Source organism: Pogona vitticeps, chromosome 4 (genome assembly GCF_051106095.1).
Source record: "Pogona vitticeps strain Pit_001003342236 chromosome 4, PviZW2.1, whole genome shotgun sequence".
In the NCBI taxonomy this organism is placed as follows: domain Eukaryota; kingdom Metazoa; phylum Chordata; class Lepidosauria; order Squamata; family Agamidae; genus Pogona; species Pogona vitticeps.
The window spans coordinates 87,196,377-87,216,345 of NC_135786.1; the positions used below are offsets into that span (position 1 = coordinate 87,196,377).

The 19,969-nt window shown below is 39.0% G+C and overlaps 1 protein-coding gene across 3 annotated transcripts in view; it reads left to right on the top strand.

Annotated features, from left to right (window-relative positions):
* Positions 1–19,969, top strand: part of SPATA1 (spermatogenesis associated 1) — a 36,095-nt gene that overhangs the window by 6,284 nt on the left and 9,842 nt on the right. For 2 of the 3 annotated variants that reach the window (XR_013544500.1, XM_020795049.3), the window contains exons 2-12: positions 756–862; positions 5,112–5,229; positions 7,289–7,342; positions 7,441–7,762; positions 9,574–9,846; positions 11,591–11,726; positions 12,546–12,606; positions 14,373–14,496; positions 15,912–16,037; positions 16,883–17,061; positions 18,708–18,806. Coding sequence is in view for 2 of the 3 variants with exons in the window: in XM_020795049.3 (XP_020650708.3) it covers positions 756–862; positions 5,112–5,229; positions 7,289–7,342; positions 7,441–7,762; positions 9,574–9,846; positions 11,591–11,726; positions 12,546–12,606; positions 14,373–14,496; positions 15,912–16,037; positions 16,883–17,061; positions 18,708–18,806 (1,599 nt within the window). In the remaining variant the exon portion in view is untranslated. The remainder of the gene's footprint in view (positions 1–755; positions 863–5,111; positions 5,230–7,288; positions 7,343–7,440; positions 7,763–9,573; positions 9,847–11,590; positions 11,727–12,545; positions 12,607–14,372; positions 14,497–15,911; positions 16,038–16,882; positions 17,062–18,707; positions 18,807–19,969) is intronic. The other variant, XM_078392193.1, reaches the window with a different exon arrangement.

Here is a 19,969-nt window from a genome sequence, read left to right on the forward strand (position 1 = left end):
CCCAAGTGATTTGACAGGCAAAATGTATCATGGCATTGGAGGGTTACATAAGGGGCGGAACATGAAAGAAACAGGAAACTTGGTGTATCTCTCTTTTGTGAACATTAATAATTTGTGTTTAGATGTTCTTTTTCAGCAGTCATCAAAAGAATACGGATTACATGTAAATAATCCCCTTTTGTGTGTGTGTGTGTTTTCAATTTTTAATTTTCCTTATAAAGGTAGGGTAAGGTAAGGGGCAGCTGGGATAGGGTTAACCCTTGGAGGGTGTGTACTTGAACGGATACATTACAAATCAATATTTTTCATAGTAAGTCTATACATTCTCTTCTAGTAATTTCCACATATCAGAAAGAAATATAAACAGTGAGCGAGAGGAAAAAAATCAAATTTAGACAAATATGTTGTTATTATAATGATTGATTATGTAGCTGATAGTCTTTATCCATCATTTATTCTGTCTCTTCTGCAGCCATACAGATAACTATGTATCAGTGCATTATTCTATCTACCTTGTACCCTTGTGTGTTTTGAGCCTTTTGTTTAGATAGAAAAAGCCCATCCTTACCTATGTCTGTCATCTCAGAACAGAAAACACAGGATTTGTCAGTATCCCAGCACAATTGTTATTTTTTAAATTTATTTCTTTAATTCATGTCATATTATCTCCTATCTCATATTTTATCTCGTACTGTATTAAGACTGTAAGTGCTAACAGATGATAGGATTTTTAAACTATCTTTTAATGTATTTAGCTTTTAGAACTACATGTTTTTTATGTTCCGGAAGAAATATGGAATTTCAAATTGAATACAGTTCCTGTAGATGACATTAATAGTTTCTTCTCAGCTGGCTTTATAAGGTAAGTAGAACTTAAAGAAGAAACAGCTAGCATGACTTGGAATTTGGTACTTATAGTGACCGTTTAACAGTTAGCTTGAGCACATGCTTTGGTTTATACGTTTTTCTAAGACCTGAATTGTACCATTTGTGACCCAACGTTTATATGATGATTCCAGCTTTTAAATAATCCAGAAAGCAGCCACAAGGCACCAAAAATAAGGAGCAGAGTACTTTGTGACGAGCAGGAAATTCTCTGACTCTCTTGTTTTCTGCTGGTACTTTAGTCAAAATGAACTTCAGATGAAATCTCATAGAGATGAAATATACCTTTCCCCCTGCGGGATGGGAAATAGGTGTTTTGAGAAGGAAAGCAATCCTTTCCCATTCTGATTCTTTGTTGCTAATTTTGGCCTTTCATCCCTGCTTTCCATTAAAAAAAACCCACCACACCCTATTTGGAACTGTTTCCCAATTGCAGTTGCATTTTAAAAATTCAAAATTTGTTATGTGTGCAGCCATACCCTTGAGGAGAGATTAGCATATAGTAACAGTGCCATAATTTTTCCTTATTATGGAGGAAACCTCTTTGGACAGGTTAGCAGCTTTAACAGAATTTTTTTGTGGGATGGAAATCATAGTGGGTTATTCTAGTGCTGGGAAAATACAGTAACTTATGACAATGGTCACTAGTAGGATGAAATAATAATGATTTTAATGAGAAATACAGGACAGCAGAATTTACTGGCAAAGCATAAGAGCTCAGACTGAAAGATGGTAAGTAAAATTACGTCAGATAAAAATGTTAAGCTGCTTACCAAAGGATTAGCAGATAATAAACCACTTTCCATCATCATCCCATTGTCATATGGGAGATTATGATTAAACATGCGTATACATTTGGCAAAAGAACTAATAAGCCGTGTGCTTTCAAAAACTAAAGATCAGGTTGAAAATGACAAAGAAATTACTTGCGCCATTTGTATCCCTCACCAGTCAATTTACTCAGTTAAAAGACTAAGAATAAACACACTTGTCTCATTGTATTTTTGGTACTCATTTGTTTCTGAAGTTATATGCAGTCTTTGAGATAGTTTAGACCCAAACAATTTATGGCTTTATAAGTTAGAACCAGCACTTTTAATTGTGCCTGGAGCTGGATTAGCTCTGTGACAGATGGGCTGCTAATCAGGTAGAATTGCTGGTCCCTTGATAAGACTACAGTTCCCATGTTTTGTTGGGAAGGAGGAGTGATAGTTAAACAAGTTCAGGTCTCTGATGCAGGTAGATGATGTATAGGATGCTATCCTCTGTGACATGATTTCTAGTCATTTGATTTAGAGCTATAATTTAAGCAGTAGCCTGAACTTCAATTAGATTAGTAGTCCTACTAAGTTCAGAGACTTTCACCCATGTCGTTACTGTTCCAACAGCATGAATAAGTTAATGTTATTTATTTGTATATCAAAGAAACTATTAGTAGTGTAATTCATTCATTGCATTATTTATTGTATAATACAATGCTAGGTTGTGAAGAAGAAAATTACTGTCTTAATAATCTCAGAAACTACAGAGAACACCAGTTTTGCTAGTAGAGATATCACCTAAATGTGGGTATACATGATACAGTATTAGGCATTTCTGCAGAAATAGGCTAAATAGGATTAGTCCCGTGAATAAATAAGTTTCTGGGACTATACATATTTCCAGGGATGTTGACAAGTCTTTGGTCAAAGTCCTGAGTCTGAGTCTCAGTCATTGCTACCAAGTCCCAAGTCCCTATTAAAAACAAGCTTCTTCTTTGTGATCTCTTTAAATGCACACTAATAGGTTAATCTGCGCCGCACAGAGATCTCCTGAATATTCTCACCAGACGCACGAATGGTCTCTCAATGATTCTATATTCCTCTAGCTCTGCGAAAGATGGGGTCTTCCCTAAATAGATGTCTTCCCCATGGCACACAACACCAAATGTGCCCGATATTTCTCCAGGGCAGGCAGAGGACCGGACTCTCTTGGCAATGCTCTCATGGCAAGGTGGACCTCGCACCTCCTTTCCCTTTCCCTCCAGTTCCTCTTCTCTTACAAACCATCGTCAAGCTGCAGCAGGATTGCGCTAATGCCATCCTCATAGCCCCGTGGTGGCCAAGACAACCATGGTTCACCATGCTTCAGTCGATGGTGTCTGACACTGTTAGTCTCCCACTCACACCCTGCCTTCTCACTCAACACAAGGGACAGACTTAACATCCCGACCTCCAATCACTCCACCTTACATCCTGGAGGACCCACCCTCCCTAAACACTATTCCAGCTCATGCAAGGAAACCTTCTACTCAACAGCTTTATGAGTATAAACGGTCTGTATTTGTTAAATTTGCACATCAGAAGAACCTTCCTACCAACCCAACTACTCTTCTTGAAGTAATGGCTTCCCTTTCTCATCTTTTTGACTGTCACCTTTCATTATCTACACTTAAGGTTTACCTATCAGCAATTGTAGTACACCAACCCAGGGACTCTGATGCTTCCTCGTTATTCAAACATCCGACCTTAAAACAATTTCTACGAGGTGTGGCTAACTTGTGACCGACCAGGCATGTTCCACTGCCACAATGGTCTTTGCATACCGTTCTCCAACGCCTTACATTACCACCCTTCGAACCTCTCGCAACCTCATCTGAACGGCTTCTCTTGTTTAAAGTTTTATTCTTGGTAGCTATCACATCGGCACACAGAGCATCCGAACTTGCAGCTCTGCAAGTGGATCCCCCATTCTTTCAATTTCACCCAGACAAAGTCACACTCTACCCCGATATTTCCTTCCTGCCTAAAGTTGTTTCTGATTTCTATATCCATCAGCCTATCGTCTTACCTACCTTCTTCCTGCAGCCATTGACATATCTTGAGCGATCCATCTTTTGGATGTCAGGAGAGCCCTAGCATTCTATATGAAAAGAACGGTGCCTTTCCACAAGACTAAGAGACTGTTTCCATGCATCCACCACATAGGGGAACTCAGATTTCCCTCCAAACTATCTCACGTTGGATTGTCCACACCATATGTCTTGCTTATGAACTTGGAAAGAAACCGCTACCTCCTGATATTAAGGCACACTCCACCAGAGCAGTGGCTACTTCTACTGCCTTTCCCAAAGGCATACCTGTTCCTGACATATGCAAGGCTGTTACTTGGTCCACTCCATCAACTTTTGCATCCCACTATTGATTCGATGTGCAGGCCAAGTCGGATGCTGCCTTCAGATGAGCGGCATTGGTTTCTGTTCTTCTGTGACGTCCCTCCTCCCGTCAGGAAAGCTTGCTAGTCACCCATTAGTGTGCATTCACAGAGACCACAAAGAAGAAAGAGAGGTTACTTACCTGTAACTCTGGTTCTTCGAGTGGTCATCTGTGAATTCACACTTCCTGCCCATCCTTCCCTCTGTCCGTCACGTCTGTTTATTTTATACAGCGGTGGGCTGACCACATGTGTTAGGGGGCGGTCCTGGTGAACACGTGTTTGAGCTCTAGAATATTCCGGAGATCTCTGCGCAGGTGCAGATTAACCCATTAGTGTGAATTCACAGATGACCACTCGAAGAACCAGAGTTACAGGTAAGTAACCTCTCTTTTTTTGCCCCAGGAAAAAAGGAGGTGTGGGTGTGTTCCAAGCTGTAAGTCAAGTCCAAGTCATTGGGGGGGGAACCAAATCGAGCTGCTGGCGCAATTTAAGTCCGACTTGATAGCGAGTCCTGTGACTCAAGTCCCCATCCCTGCATATTTCTATCCTTTGTCTCCTATCACACTTTACTGTAAATCCTGGTAGTTTCTGCATTAGAAAATCTTCAATGGTGCCCTTGGGCTCTGAACATTAATGTTCAAGAATAGAAACCACATGTAGACATTTCTAGTTTTGGAAGAAAAATTAGTTACTACATGCAAGGATTTCAAGGTTACAGGCCTGTACCCACATACCTGGAATCAAGTTATACTGGAACTCATTGGGACTTAAATGATGAGTAGATATGGGATTGTACTTTAAGTGTACAAATTTTCTTAACTTGCATTATTTGGACATTTAATAAAGTTTATAAATATACAGTATTTGGAGGTAATCTGAAAAGAAAATGAAGTCAAGGCAAACAGCTTACTTGATGTCATTCAGTCATCTCTCTCTCCACATTTTCTTTTTGTTCACTCACCTGCACAACAACAACAACAACAAAATTATCCATCCTCATACAAATGCAACAATGTTGTCTGGTATTGTAGGGTGTCACCTCACATGACATTGAGAACACTGAGAGAGCAGCTTGGTGATTACCTGGGTGAAGACACAGTTGTGGATAAATATATCTTTTTAAAATGTATAGGAAAGAAACTTGTGGTGGTAAGTTATGCATGTCTTTTCTGCTTACTTCCATAAGAAGGTTACCAAACATAGCTCTATGCTTATCTCCAAATGTTCCCAGTTTAAATGGCATGTTTAGGTGTAGGTAGTCAGGAGGGTGACATTCATCTAGGATGTGCTTATTAATAATAATTTTGTGCCATCATGTCAATTCCAACCTGTGGTTGCCTTTTTCAGGATTTTCTAGGTAGAGAATACAAAGAAGAGGTTTGCCATTCCCTTCCCTTCTTCTGAGGCTGCCCTGGGACTGCGCTGCTTGCCCAAGGCTACATAGGCTGGCTCTTCTCCTTGAATATAAGGTGCAGGATCAAACTTTCAACCTCTAGCTCCATAGCCAGATACCTAAAATAATGAGGCATCTAACCATAGCATTTGCTTTTATTAAAACCTGAATCATGTCACCATCTTCTCTGCTGAGCTGCAAGCCACTTTGTGACAAGGAAGGTTGGTGTTGTTCTGCTTTCAGTGTACTTACTGTTCCTTTTGTTTTCCTGGAACTGGAAAGAAAGTGGCAGAAAGGAAGGAGAAGTGCCTGCTTTGACACAGGGCCCTTTGAAACTGATTCCAAAAGCTCTTGCCTTAGTTACATCCCATTTGAATCACTGTAATGTGTGCTACACGGGGCTTTGAAAAGTTTTTGCAAAAAAGGGTATAAGGGACCATATCTCCCCATATGAGTTTTCATGTGTTTTAATATTTTGAGAAGAGACCTCTCTCTCAATCCCACCGCCTTCTCAGGCATACTTGATGTAGGCATGAGAGAGGGACTTTTCAGTGGTTGCTCCTAGGCTGTGAAACTCCCATCCACACTAGATTAGGTTGATCCTGTCCCTGCTGTCTATCCATCAACAAATAAAGCCCTTCTTTTTAGGAAGCTGTTCAACTGCTGCTAGGAACAGATTTTAATGGGGATGTTTTTTAAAAACAATATTTTAAAATGTTTTTCTAAAATGTATAAATGAATTTTATTTAGTACTTCTAATGAGGAATATGTTTATATATATACAGTGGTGCCTCGCTTAGCGATCACTCCGTTTAGCGATGAAATCGCTTAGCGACGCTGTTTTTGCGATCGCAAAAGCAATCACTTTGTGATGTTCCCTATGGGGTATTTTCGCTTTGCGATGATCGGTTCCCTGCGATCGCAAAGCAACCCTTTTCGCACAGCTGATTGGCGGTTTCAAAATGGCCGAAAAAAACATGGCCACCCACTGTTTTCTGGGATGGATTCCTCGCTTTAGAGGCAGCAAAAATGGTGGCGCTATGGAGGATCTTCGCTGAACTGTGAGTTTTAAGCCCATAGGAATGCATTAATCACGTTTTAATGCGTTTCTATGGGCTTTTTATTTTCGCATTGCAACGTTTTCGTTCAGCAGCAATTTCGCTGGAACAAATTAATGTTGCAATGCGAGGCACCACTGTATAAGTTTATTTTTAATTGTTCTCTTATTCATACTGGCTGGATAGCTCAGTACAATATGTTAGGAATCTGGCTATGGAGCCAGAGGTTGAGAATTCAGTTCCCCACTGTGCATTCCAGAACAGCCAGCTTGTGCAGCCTTTGGCAATCTTTTTTTTGTCTCTATCCTCTATTAAAACCTCCTATTTAAGATCCATAGAAGGCAGTTTGTGGGGGGAAACCTATTTTAATTATTCACAAGGTATTTTAGACTGTTCCTCAACCAAAAAGACAGAAAATTAAGGTGATATTTTAGAGTTCAATTAAGAGGGGTTTAAAATATATTAAAATTAATTAAAATTAATTAGAATTACCAAAAAATTAGAGCCAGTAAAATAATGCAAGTAACAAAAGCCATATTAGAATTTGAAAAAGTAAAGAAGAAATTAAAAAACATGTGCATATAAAAAGGTCATGACCATCTGGTAGAATTTTCTGTGCTTTATTTGTTCACCAGAAGAGATTGAATAATATTTTCTAAAAACATAATGGGCATGATTTGCTTTATATTAAGAAATTGTAATAATATACACATTGAAAGATATTTTAATAATGTTGCTATTGTTGTTATTTTCCAAGGTAAAAGCAAAACAAGAGACAGAACTGAAGCTCAAATCATTTGCTCCTCCATATGTATGTATATTGTTGCATTAATTTTAAAAGCAAATTCAGACTGAGTAAGTTTAAGGGTCCACTCATGCCACTTAAAATTAACATGTTTTATGTTTCAGGCATTTAACCCAGAACTGTATTTGTTACCAGGAGTAGAAAGCATTTATTCATCATCAACAACAACTCCAGAAAGATATCACAATAATACAGAATACTTGTTGGGCTATACACCAAACAGTTTAGTTGTTCCAAATCCTGAAGTTGCTGGGAATCCAAAACGTTTGGGAAGTTCTTTGAAAAGTCATCTCAAGCAGGAAAAGGGGGATTTGTATGGATTGAATGCAACTGAGCAGGAAAGTTTAACAGGTCAACACATTCAGCTGGGCTCCGACCAGAAAGAGAATGAAAAGATTCAAGAAAAATATAGTTCAGAAACAAAAGGTGAGATATTTAACAAGGAAAAGTTACAAAAGCTGTTTCTAATGATCAAATTCAGACCAAATTATAATGAAAGTGGAGTCATTTAATTCACTCTTTCTTGTTTTCATTTTCAATTACTTCCATTCCAGTAAGAATTCTACTAAATTTAAGATGGCCAGGCTGAAGATGATAGCCTAACTTATTTTTCCATAATCAAGGCTTGGAGCCTGTTGTGTCAAGATTCAGGAATGAGCCACTTGTTTCCTACCACTACTACACCTTAACTGGAAGGGAAGCAAATAGTCCATCACAAAATTTCTGAACCTAGCCACTATTTCCCTGCTCATACACATGATGCTAGCAGGTTTCCTTGCCTTAGGGCATGGTTACATATTAAAAAAAACCCTTTTCTTTTGAATCTGGTTTAGCTTATTTGAAATCAATTTCAAAATTTCTGACTATACAACACACAGGCAAGCATGGACACTTGGCAGTGAGAGGGTCATTTTAAATCATTGGTGGAATTGATTTAATTTGAATCATTCTGGCATAGGCAAATGCCTCTGTTGGTGTAAATTGAGATTGTGGGATTTGTAAAGGAAGGGATGCCAAGATCACAGTTTTGGGCTGCAGGGAAACCTTGCAGTCCAGTCAGAGAGAGAAAGGTTGGGTGAGGGAAAGCACTCCCTGCTTCACAAACCCAGAAGCTGCCAATCTTGTTAATTTTTCTGTTCAATTTCTCTTTGCTACTCACTGGTGTGTCTTCCCTCTCACCAGTCCCAGCTGTTGGTTCTGTCACTCCCTCTCCTTCACCCCCCCTCTCTCTGTGTGTGTGTGTGTGTGTGTGTGTGTGTGTGTGTGTGTGTGTGTGTGCTTTCCTGTTTGTGTGTTGGGCTGCAGGGAAACCTTCCAGCTTGATCTTTTAATTTCTTTTTTATCTGTCATACTGAACTAGTACTATGCCAGATGGCAAGAAATAAAAATAAATAAATATCACCATGGCAGAAAGCAGTGGCTAGTGACTATGATAGGCTGCTAGTACAAGAGCAGAAGAGCACAGGACAAAGCCTCAAATACAACAATTTTAAAAGCCCAAGTAGCCCCCTCAAACAATATAGAACACTATTTAAACATGGATTAAATTTTTCCCAAGAGGATGCATACACATAACTACCACATGAGTTTAAAATTTCAAAAACCTCTTTTCATCTCCCAATTCATTTTTATAGTGAAACCATGACCTTTGATTAGATGTAGTTCACAGTTGAAAATCTGTATGTTTATGTATACTGAATTCGTATTTATAAAATAAAATTTAGCAGCTTAGAGCAAAACACAATTTAAAAGTTCAGATTAATTTCATACATTAAAACCAAAATTATATGGTTATATATGATGATTCATAATAAGCTGTCATCTTCTAAATCTGTGGTCCCCAACCTTTTACGAACTGCAGACAGTTTGGGGGGCAGAGTCCATGCGTGGGGGGCCCATGCACCTCCTGCTTGTGGGTGGGCATGGCATGCATGCGCGGGGCGCTCGCAGGTGAGTGGGGCATGCTCGTGGATTGGCATGGCATGCTCACGGGTGAGTGGGGCGTGCTCGTGCAGGTCGGTGGGGCACCTGTACCTGCAGGTGGGCGGGCCGTGTGTACATGTAGGTGTGTGTGTGGGGGGAGTGCGTGCGGGGAGGCAAGAGATCTGTCTCCTCGGCCTGGTCCTGCGAAGGCCACAGACTGGCAGTGGACCGGGGGTTGGGAACCCCTGCTCCAAATTACTCAATATATGTAGCTATATGTATCTAAATATGCGCTTGTGTACATTGTCCACTAGGAGAAAACACCTGTAACACAGGCCAAGGAGAGTCTATTACATCTCTATCTGTACCACATGATTTAACTGTTGCAAGCCACAACTCTGACAGAAAACCAAGATCAGAGAAAATACATCTGAGAATGCCTCTCAGCCAAACTCAAGAAAGATCTTATACTTCCAGGAAAGAAGAGAAGTACAGTAAACCTGCTACAACTCTCGACGTAAATCTGAACCACGAGCAAGAGGAAAATAATCTGATTCAAGTACATCACCTTCCACAGAAAACAAAAGGTATCAGTCACTAAGAATTTTGTTCATGTTTATTAAATAATAAAAGTCTCTTGTAACCCGTGACACTGGGCCCAGAAGCCCAGTGAGATCATCTTTATTGACAGTAAACATAGCTAACCTCAAAAGGAGACCTCATTAGAAGCCAAGACTGGCCAATTTGACTTTGATGACACCACACGAAACGTTAAAAGATGTGATCCATGCAACAGTAGATTGGAAGCTTATGTCCTGCCTGCATCCAGTGTCTGGCTCTTTACAAATCACTTGTGTTGTAGGGCTGGACAAACCTTTTTTTTCAGCAGTTTGTACAACATTTTTCAAATCTTAGGGTCTTCGTACTTTTTAGTGACTGCATTCTGGCTGTGAGCCAACTGACAACTGTCAGTAACTAGCTTTTCTCCACTTTGATAGCTTACATTTTTACTTCAAGTAAAATGCAGAATTTGTACTGTCTCCTTGCCTTACATTTAAACCAGATCTAATATGAAGAATTGCCATATTTTTGTATAGCGAAGGGTTTACTCAGCACTTGTTGTTTGGACAAATACAGGATGTGTCGTTTCATTTAAAACACAGAGAGGCTTATAAGTTTGCGTGAGTTTCAGAACTTTTAAAAAGCCAGTTCATTTTCCCATTTCTGAATTGCACTGATTGTAGCTTACAATGACACTCAAATCAGACAAACCAGCTACTTCTAGTGCTACTAATAATGATTATGTGCTGTCAAGTCAGTTCTGACTTACAGTATCCCTTCCAAAGGTTTCTAGGTATAAAATGCTCAGAAGTGGTTTATCAATCCTTTCTGGTGGTGCTTTGGATTGTGCAATTACCCAGAGCCACACAGATGGCAGGGCGCATAATCCCATCAGCCACACACACTCTGTGTGATCTCAGCTGGCTGCTCTTCTAGGAGGCATAGTCGGGATTCGGACTGTTGATTCCTGACTCCACAGCCTACCAAATGAGCTATAACAGCTCTTTAGGGGAAAAGAATATATCACAATTTGAAACTTTGTTTTGAAGCAGATTTTCAAACCATGGTTTAGAGTTCTATAGCAACCATAGTAACCTGATTAATAATCACAGCAAACTATGGTTAAAGCAAGCTGGCAATGGATTATGGGATTGCACATATGAGGGCAAAAGGATTGTGGATCCCTACAGAAAATTCATAAACATCAATACTTGGTTTTGAACAGTCATTTGAATGGAGTCAGACAATAGCTCTATTCAGTTTTTAGGAAACTGTATATACTTAGTACAGTATCAGGAAAGAGGAGTGCTCTAATGCCACCTGCTGTCTTTCCAGTTGCTTTCCTAAACGATAACTGATGAGTCGGATGAAAAGAGACTGTCTGTGTGAGGTCTTCACATTAGGCAGGACTCAGAAAAATTAGATTCTTGGCTGACTTACAGAGCCCCCCCCCCCCATGTCAGAGTCTCTCATCTTCAAGTTCATTGCTATCCCCATACTGAAATAGGGCAGAGCCAGACTACCCTTCTCTGTATGTAAACATAGTTTTGAATAAAGTGCCTAAACTTCATTTCATGGAAGTTAGCAGGTTCAGGTGTAAGGTATTTTTGAGATTCCTTCAGTTCTCCAATTTTGTTTGTACTTCCTTTAGTGATTCTATAGGAAAGCAGATATTTTCCACCAAACCATTATTTTTATTTGGCAGTTGTAGAAGTAAAAAAGTGTGTATATGAACCAAAAGACAATATTTTGAATTTTTCATTAATATAGGAGAAATTTCTATGTTGGATGCCAATACAGAAAATGGTGGCAACCTAACAGTAATGGGAAGGCATACTACAGGAGATTCTGGAATCCCAGAATCCTTGGGAGAGAGAGACTTGGAATATTTACACAGTCAGAGGAGGTAAGGAAATATAGACATTGTTATGTAACGTTATTATTTGTTATTCATTAAAATTGTATTAAGGACTGCTAACACGTAAAGAAATGGAAAAGCACAACACTTTAGTTACTTCTCAGATTAATATAATTAAGGATGGGAATTTGTTCTCCTTATCTCATTTCTTGCATTGAGGTTTTTCCTTGAAGCCTTGTGTGGCATCTACTCTCGTCCCGCTTTGCTTGACCTTCAAGCCTCAGAGCACACGGAGGCAAACACTCTCTTCTTTTACACTTGCTGCCACCAGGTGATTTCTAAATCACCATTACTTCCGAAAGATTCAGGTCCACACTTCAAGTTCTTTTAAATAAAACTTTGGTTTATTGATTACAGAGATTCATACAGTAAATATCTTCAGTAGCTAATCCTTAAATTTCCCAAACTACACACTCTATTACTCTGTCTGGATTTTCTCTCCTGCCTGACTCTTACATTTCTCTAACTGACTTAAACTCACTTAATCTCCCCTCTGACTCTCTGACGCCGCCTCTTATAGCATCTCTCTTGACTCCGCCTCTCAGCAACATGAATATTCATAAATCATTACATAATACAAGAACCATAGATCTAATAAAAGGAGAATGCTACACCTTGCTCTTTGCCCATCAAGCTGCCCTGACATAGTGTTCCTGTGCTCAGCTTCCCATTTTTCAGGTTGATAATGAAGACAAAGTAACTTGCCACCCAAGCCCAACGTTTGCTACACCCACCAGCCCTTTGAATAAAATCAAGACTGTCTATTCATATTGAAGCTGTAACATTTTACTTTGGTTTCATCTGTAGCCAACGGCATGCTGGAATTACCAAGACTGCTGCTGATGTTGGTAACATTCAAGATGGACAGGTATATTTCCAAAAACCTGGCAAGAAAATGGAGTTATTCTCGCAGGGCTCTTCCAGATGGTGCCAACGTGTGGTACCTCTTAGAGCTGCTTTTTGCCCCCCCCCTTTATGGGGAGAAAAGAAAAAGGGGGAAGGAAGGGGAGAGAGACATAAACAAAAAAACTGAAAGCTCCTGACCAAGCTTTGACCTTAGAAATGGATTGAAAAGTGCCATATTTAAACTCCATCCTCCTGAGATGATCCTAAAAAATAAACAAATTTGCCTTACAGGAGGAACATTTTGCCACTGTTGCTGTCACTGATTATATCTGGCAATGAGCCTTGTAGCACAGTGGTTAAACTGCAGTACTGCAGCCAACACTCTGATCATGACCCAGGTTTGATCCCAGGTAGTGAGCTTGAGGTTGATTCAGCCTTCCATCCTTTTGAGATTGGTAAATTGAGAACCCAGCTCACAACGGTGGGCAATGTGTAGCCTGCATAATTAAATTATAAACCACCCAGAGTGCTTTAAGCACTATGTGGTGGTATATAAGCAACACACTTTGCTTTGTCTGCTTAGTGGGAGCTAAAAAAACCCCACAGAACATCAGAAACCAGTTAGGTACATTTTGCAGAACAACTGACTCATCTGGGAGAGCCCTTTTTTCTTTATTACCAAAATAAAGGTTCGCATACTTTTGCAGTATATGCAAGAATTGTTGTTCTCTAATTCTGTACTTTGTCTTAGATAAAACTTTTTATATTGTAGAGTTCTCAGCTTAAAGTAAGTACATTCTTTCCTTAAAATGCATTTCACATATTCTGAAAGAGAAAACTATTTATTGCAGCCTTTAAATACATTTGTTAACGTTTCCAGTTTTTCTGCCACACTGAAGATTTGTCCCAATTTTTCCATCTCCCAGTTTTTCCCCTTGTAGTGCAGTGGTTAAACTGCAGTACTGTAGTCAAAACTCTGCTCGCAACCTGGGTTCAATCCCAGGTAGCTGGCTTAAGGTTCACTCAGCCTTCCAACCTTGCAAGGTTGGTAAATTGAGTACCCAGCTTGCTGGCCAGGCGGAGGCAATCTGTAGGCTGCATAATTAAAACGTAAATCACCCAGAGAATGCTTTAAGTGTTACGGGGTGATATATAAGCAGCACACTTTTTCATACTTCTGTCCCTTACCTTTAACTCTGCTGGCTAGGGCTGATTACAGTAGCAGTTCCACAGCATCTGGAAGGGTTTACATTCCATTTCTACCTTACAGATAGTAGTATAATTAATTATATAAGTAATAATAATAATAATAATAATAATAATAATAATAATAATAATAATAATAATAATAATAATAATAATAATAATAATAATAATAAAAATTGTAGAGTTGCACTACCCCTGTTTCTGAATTTTGAACCTTCTTCATCTTTTCTTGAGTCCTCATTCTCATGTGGATGTAAACCATATATAAAGAAGAGCAGTCCAGCAAATTGTGGGAGGGCTACATGATCTACAGACACCCCCCCATGCAACAATTTCTTTTTTAGGGGGCACCTTTGGACCAGCAATGCCTATGGACCAAATGTGGACCTTAGAATATACTCCCAAGTACTCTGCAGGGTGCACAGCAGGTACTTGGCTGTGGAAATGGTTCTTTGTAGGTAGAAAAATTGAACGCTGGTACTGCAGGGAAGGAGGATGACTATGTTTAGGACTAGTTCAATTAGCTTCTCCCATTACATGAATTCGGTGACTAACACTGACATACTTTTTAATCTGTCTTAGATGGATGAGAATAACCTAAAGACCTTTATGCATCCAAGTCGTTATTTCCCCCCTCCTAGTCCACCTCATTTGGCTCTGTCTATAAACAGAGCTCAAGTTCCCAACACAGTATTTCCAACAGAGGGTAAGTGAATCCTTCCAAGATATTTAGCAATTTATTTATTTTTATTCAGAGTTGAACTATGCAGCGTGTATGTTTCTCGTGTTACTACAAACGGTTGACTTGTAATTAAGAATTATATATGCTTACAGAAACAGGCTTTACTGCCTCGCCTATAAAAGAGGGAGCAGGAGTTACTCAAGTGACTGGTGAATAAATTGCTTGAGCACGAGTAAAGAGTAGTCCCCAGCCTCTAAAATGCTAGTTATAACTAATCATTATAATTAGTGGCAGCTGCCTATTTGCTACCAGATTTAACATTTTGTTATTAGTTTATAAAGTTGTATATTGGGACCTGGTAGCCTGAGAGGCTGATTTCTCATTTATACTTACATAAACCTATCTGGATAGACTTGTTTGTGGTGCCACATAGTCCGGTATGGCTGTTTGGAGCAGAACACTTAGCTCTCATTAAGCCCCTCATTATAACCACCTTTCCCTTAGCAATTTGGCATTTTTCAATCAATAGCTTCTACATTCATGTTGAAAATATATCTATTTATGCATGAATTCCCTTCATCGTTCAAGCTAATTCATACCTCATAGACCTCAAAAATATTTTAGGTAAATGTATGCATTTTTTCTATGAGGTATTTAATTTAGTTGCCCCTGCTTTGAAATTTCTGAATCGGGAGAGTTAGTTATCACTGTATCTTCTCAAGTTGCTTTTGACTTATGGTGACTATGAATTAATGGCCTTCAAAAAGTCCTGTCATTAACAAGGAGTTCATATGTATTTTAAATACATACACAAATGTTCTTAGAAGATCTTAATTCCAACAACAGCAATACATGCCTTTCCTTTGTCTGAATGCAAGGAGGAATCTTCGGTGGAGGATTGTTTAATAAAATTACAGGAACTAATATTAATGGACAAACTACCAGACTCATTGAAAGGAAAGAATAGAACAGAACACGAATCTCAGTGGGGGAAAGTAAAGAATTACCTTAAAGAAAAATAGAAGAAAGATTCCAAACCTGTATCAAATGATTTAGCCTTAAATTAGAAGCAGAACTGCTCTCAACAGAAGTAAAAACAAAGTAAAGCTGATTGTTAATATGGATATAAAATAAGAATTAAGAAAGGTATTATTAAGATTGTGAAGAAAATAAATATTTGGTGGAAATTGAGGAAGTAAAAATGTTAAAGACTTACTGTTTTGCGAAAGAAATAATAGAAAGTTATTTTGGTTATGTGCTAATATTGTGATAATTATTTAGTTATTTTTATAATTTCTTTTTAAAATGCAATAAAGATTAAAAGTTAAAAAACAAACAAACAAAAAAGGCACTGAGCACTTAAGAGTCATCTGTATTAGACTCTTCCCATTCTTGACCATCATGAAATGTTCTAAATGTGAATTTCCCCCACCCTCCAGGAAGTGATTTGAGTACACAGCTGCACCATATCAAGATGGAAAGAAAGGACCTGGAAAAGACTAGGATGGAACTGATGAAAAAAGTGAAAGGCTTGCTTGAGCAAAGCAAACTTCGGCGATGCCAAGGTATATTTCAGAATGATCTATCTAATACTGCCCAGCGAACAACCAAGTGGAAAGTGCCAGTTTGGGGAAAGAATCCAAGCCATATTCCCCAGATATTGCTGCAGTTAGATTTTGGAATCAGTTGCAGAATATTATGGAACAGGTATATTGTTTCATGTAACTCCTCTGGGAACTTCCACAAGTGTAAATTTATGTTACAGAAATAGCAATAGGATTTTGCCCAACATGTAGAACATTCCTCACATAATGTTAACATACAGAAGTAAGCTCAGTAACAGTTAATGGGATATGTTCATCCTTTCTACTAAGTTGAATATCAGTACAGAAAGATATAGGTTGTTGATGCTTAGCTGCAATTCTGTGTGTACAGTGGTGCCTCGCTAGATGATGATAATCCGTTCCACTGAAATCGCTGTTTAGCAAAATCATTATCTAGCAAAAAGCATTTCCCCATTGGAATGCATTGAAACCTGTTTAATGCGTTCCAATGGGGAAGAATCGTCATTGTATAGCAAAGATCGGCTATGGGAAAGCCGCTTTGCGAACCGCCGATCAGCTGTTCTTAATCATCGTGTTGTGAGAAAACAGTCCATGAAGCACGGTCCAAATCGTCATCCACCGAAATTCCCCCATAGGAATCACTGTTTTGCAAAGCAAAATGGCTGCTGCAAAACGTCGTCATCATGTGGATTCGTCGTTTTTAGGGGTAACCGTCTTGCGAGTTACCACTGTACTTACTGGGGAATAAGGCCTGCTGAAGCTAATGGAACTACTTTTGAGTACATGCATGGGCGGGCACATAGGATTGCTCTGCAAGTACAGTACAGTATTTTGAAATGTTATAGCCCGTGATTCCTGGAAGAAGAAGTATTTTGAAGTGAAAAAAGCCACTGTTTCCATGGAGGGGGTTTTGAATAAGCTGCGAGAAGATTTAGAGCTTCACTACCAGAAATTACTGATACAGCTCGAAGCTAGGGATATCAAGAAAAAACGAAATAATTTACAACACACCACTAATTCAAAGGTAATGTTCTTTGTATGATTTTAGCTGCTTGCTTTAAAATCTAAGCGTCTCTAAGCACTGCACTGCATTCAACCTGAAGTTGTGGGAAGGCTCCAAAATTAGCAGCTTCACAAAATCCAGCCTGGTAATCTCACTGAACTGTTTCTACTGCTTAGACATCTGCTTCACAGAGGAACCCAATGTGTAATGGCATAGGGAATGCATTCACTCTCACTTTAGCTTCTGAAAGCATACCCTCCCCCCAAAAAAAAACAGTTCCAAGTGATGTGAAACACTCCAGCGCTTGTTTTTTGGGGTGGCTCCCCAGGGCTGTAGGTGGGGACAGGAGAAGCAGGAAATTTCTTGATATCTGAAGCTAATGAAAGGGTGTTAACAGAATAGAATTGAAATGAAAATAAGAATAAGTGATGCCCAAAGGAAGATTTTTATAGCATGTCCTATGTTTATATTCTAATTATGATTTAACATTCAAAGAGTGGAGAATAAGCATCATGGTTATGTCCTTTAAAAACTAACTGCCACTTGGACACAAAAATAGAAAATGAGAAAAGTATAGAAACAAGCATGGAAGCAGTTCTTCAGGCACCTGGCCCTCATTTTGAATTAACATTAGGTGTTATTAGCTTGAGTAAACTTTGATTCATATTTATATTGCTTTGTCTACCTGATATCTTTTCCCCCACGGGCTCAACAATTAAACCCATGAGAATAAAGTTTTAAATTTATTAAATCCTTCCCATATGACTCTTGCCCTCTAGATACTGAGCGGGTTCTGCTAATTAGTCTGGGAATCCCAGTTTTGTGTCTCACATAGCAGAGTTTCTTGTGTTCACAGTTTTCAAGTTGTCTTTCTATTAGGCCACAGTTTCATATGCACTAGGTATAAAACATTAATAATATCTATGTTTTCTGATGATTGACTATTTATGGTATGTATTCAACATATCTGTGAAGATTCTCAGTCATCCAGGTGAGATTATCCAGAAGTTGAGTTATGGCAACTGGACTTCTTTCGTATTAGGTTGAAATGTTTTGCTACTCAAAATATGTATTCAACAATTTCTTTAGGGCCTCAGTTCAGTCTCACAACTGAACTTTGCATCTGTACCAAGCAACTTCAGAATTTTTGGAGCAATGGTCAATTAACAGTTCCTTTTCCTTTCTCTTGGAAAATAAGAGGGGACATTCTGAGGCCAGTCCTAGAAGTGAATTAAATTATTCCCCCTCATTTCTGTCCTGGCCTCCATGGGAATAGCATCACTGAGTACCCTTGTATGGAATTTAACATTTGTATTCGGGGGGGTGGGTCGGGTCCTTCTTGCTAGTTGGTTTTTGGTAAGTTTTTCTTCCACCATTGGCTACCTGTGATGCTTTGGGTTTGTTCAAAAAGTGCAGTAGCTTGACTCTACTGGACGAAAGCCACCAGGGAGACAGCTCCAAATCACTGTCTGAAATCTGGCAAGCAGCCAAAGGTGGCAGGTCCAAAATGGCAAAGGCAGGTCGGGTTTATCAGCACAGTGGGGTGCCTAAGGAACTAAAGCACTTCAGAGAAGCAGTTTGTGGGACAGCTTGCTCACACACTTGTGCAGGATGTTACTGCATAATTACTTTGAAAATTTTAGTGAACTCAATCTCTTTTGTTATAGAATAATACAATAATCCAGATCACAACTCTGCAGCATGAAATTGACCAGCTAAGAAGAAGGCTAGATAATATGAAAATAAAGCTTGTCATAGAAATCAAGGTACCATATGAATTTATCTGGTTTGCTCTATCTGCAAATTAGGTCTATGAGGATTTCTACATAGGTTTGTCACCAGGATACCATTTAGCAGTCCAGATAAAAGAATACAAGAGGCCAAAGGGAAAGTGTGCTCTTGCCTCTATACCTTGTTTTCCCAGAAAATAAGACCTAACCTGAAAATAAGCCCTAGTATGATTTTTCTGGATGCTCCTAATATAAGCCCTACCCCAAAAATAAGCCCGAGTTAAGTGAAACCCCACCCTCCACCATTGGGCAGCAACCAGAAAAAGATGACATGACTGTAAAATAAAACATCCCCTGAAAATAAGCCCTAATGTGTTTTTGGAACACAAATTAATATAAGAACCTGTCTTATTTTGGGGGAAACACGGTAGGTATATTCAAAGTCCAGCGTGCTGGGGAACAGAAGATGAAAGCATGTCCATTTTCCTCCTCCATCAGCAGTTGTCCAGTGCTTTTGTTTTCTTAAGCACATGGAATCTCATTAGGCAGTCAGAGCACTGGATTCTGAATACATATCCTAGGTTTCCATCATAACCTGGAGACTTGGTTCTCTGTTTCAGGAGGAAAAGAAGATTATTGCTTTTCAGCAAATCTACATATTGTATGCTTTAGATGGGGATCAGAATGAGAGCACTGAGCACACAGCGTATATGCAGCAGTTCATCTTTTCACTACATAGTCCAATGATAGGCCCGTATGTACGTTTGAAGTATAAATTATTCTGTATTTTAAAGCACACACAGAATTTGACTTACACATTTGTGTCGAATCCTAAACTGTTATATTCCCCAATCCTGTAGATATATACCTAGGATTAAATCCTGATTAACTGAATGAGACTTAATTTTGCTTAGATTATTTTAGGGTTATAGTTTCACTTTAAAAAGGGCTCAGGGAAAAAACTGAAACAAAAACAAAAATTAGAGTATGAAAAGTGGAATATGAATTGTGATATGGAATTTTAAGAGAGATGATAGAAATAATTTCCTCCTAATTATTGTCAATGTCCTTTATCAGGCTAATTAAAATTCTGTCAGTGGACAAGACTGCAAAATTAGCATCTCCTCTACAACATGTTTACTTGCAACTCTTCAGCAATGAATCTAAAAGCCACCTAGGGCATTTCTGCCATTACTGCC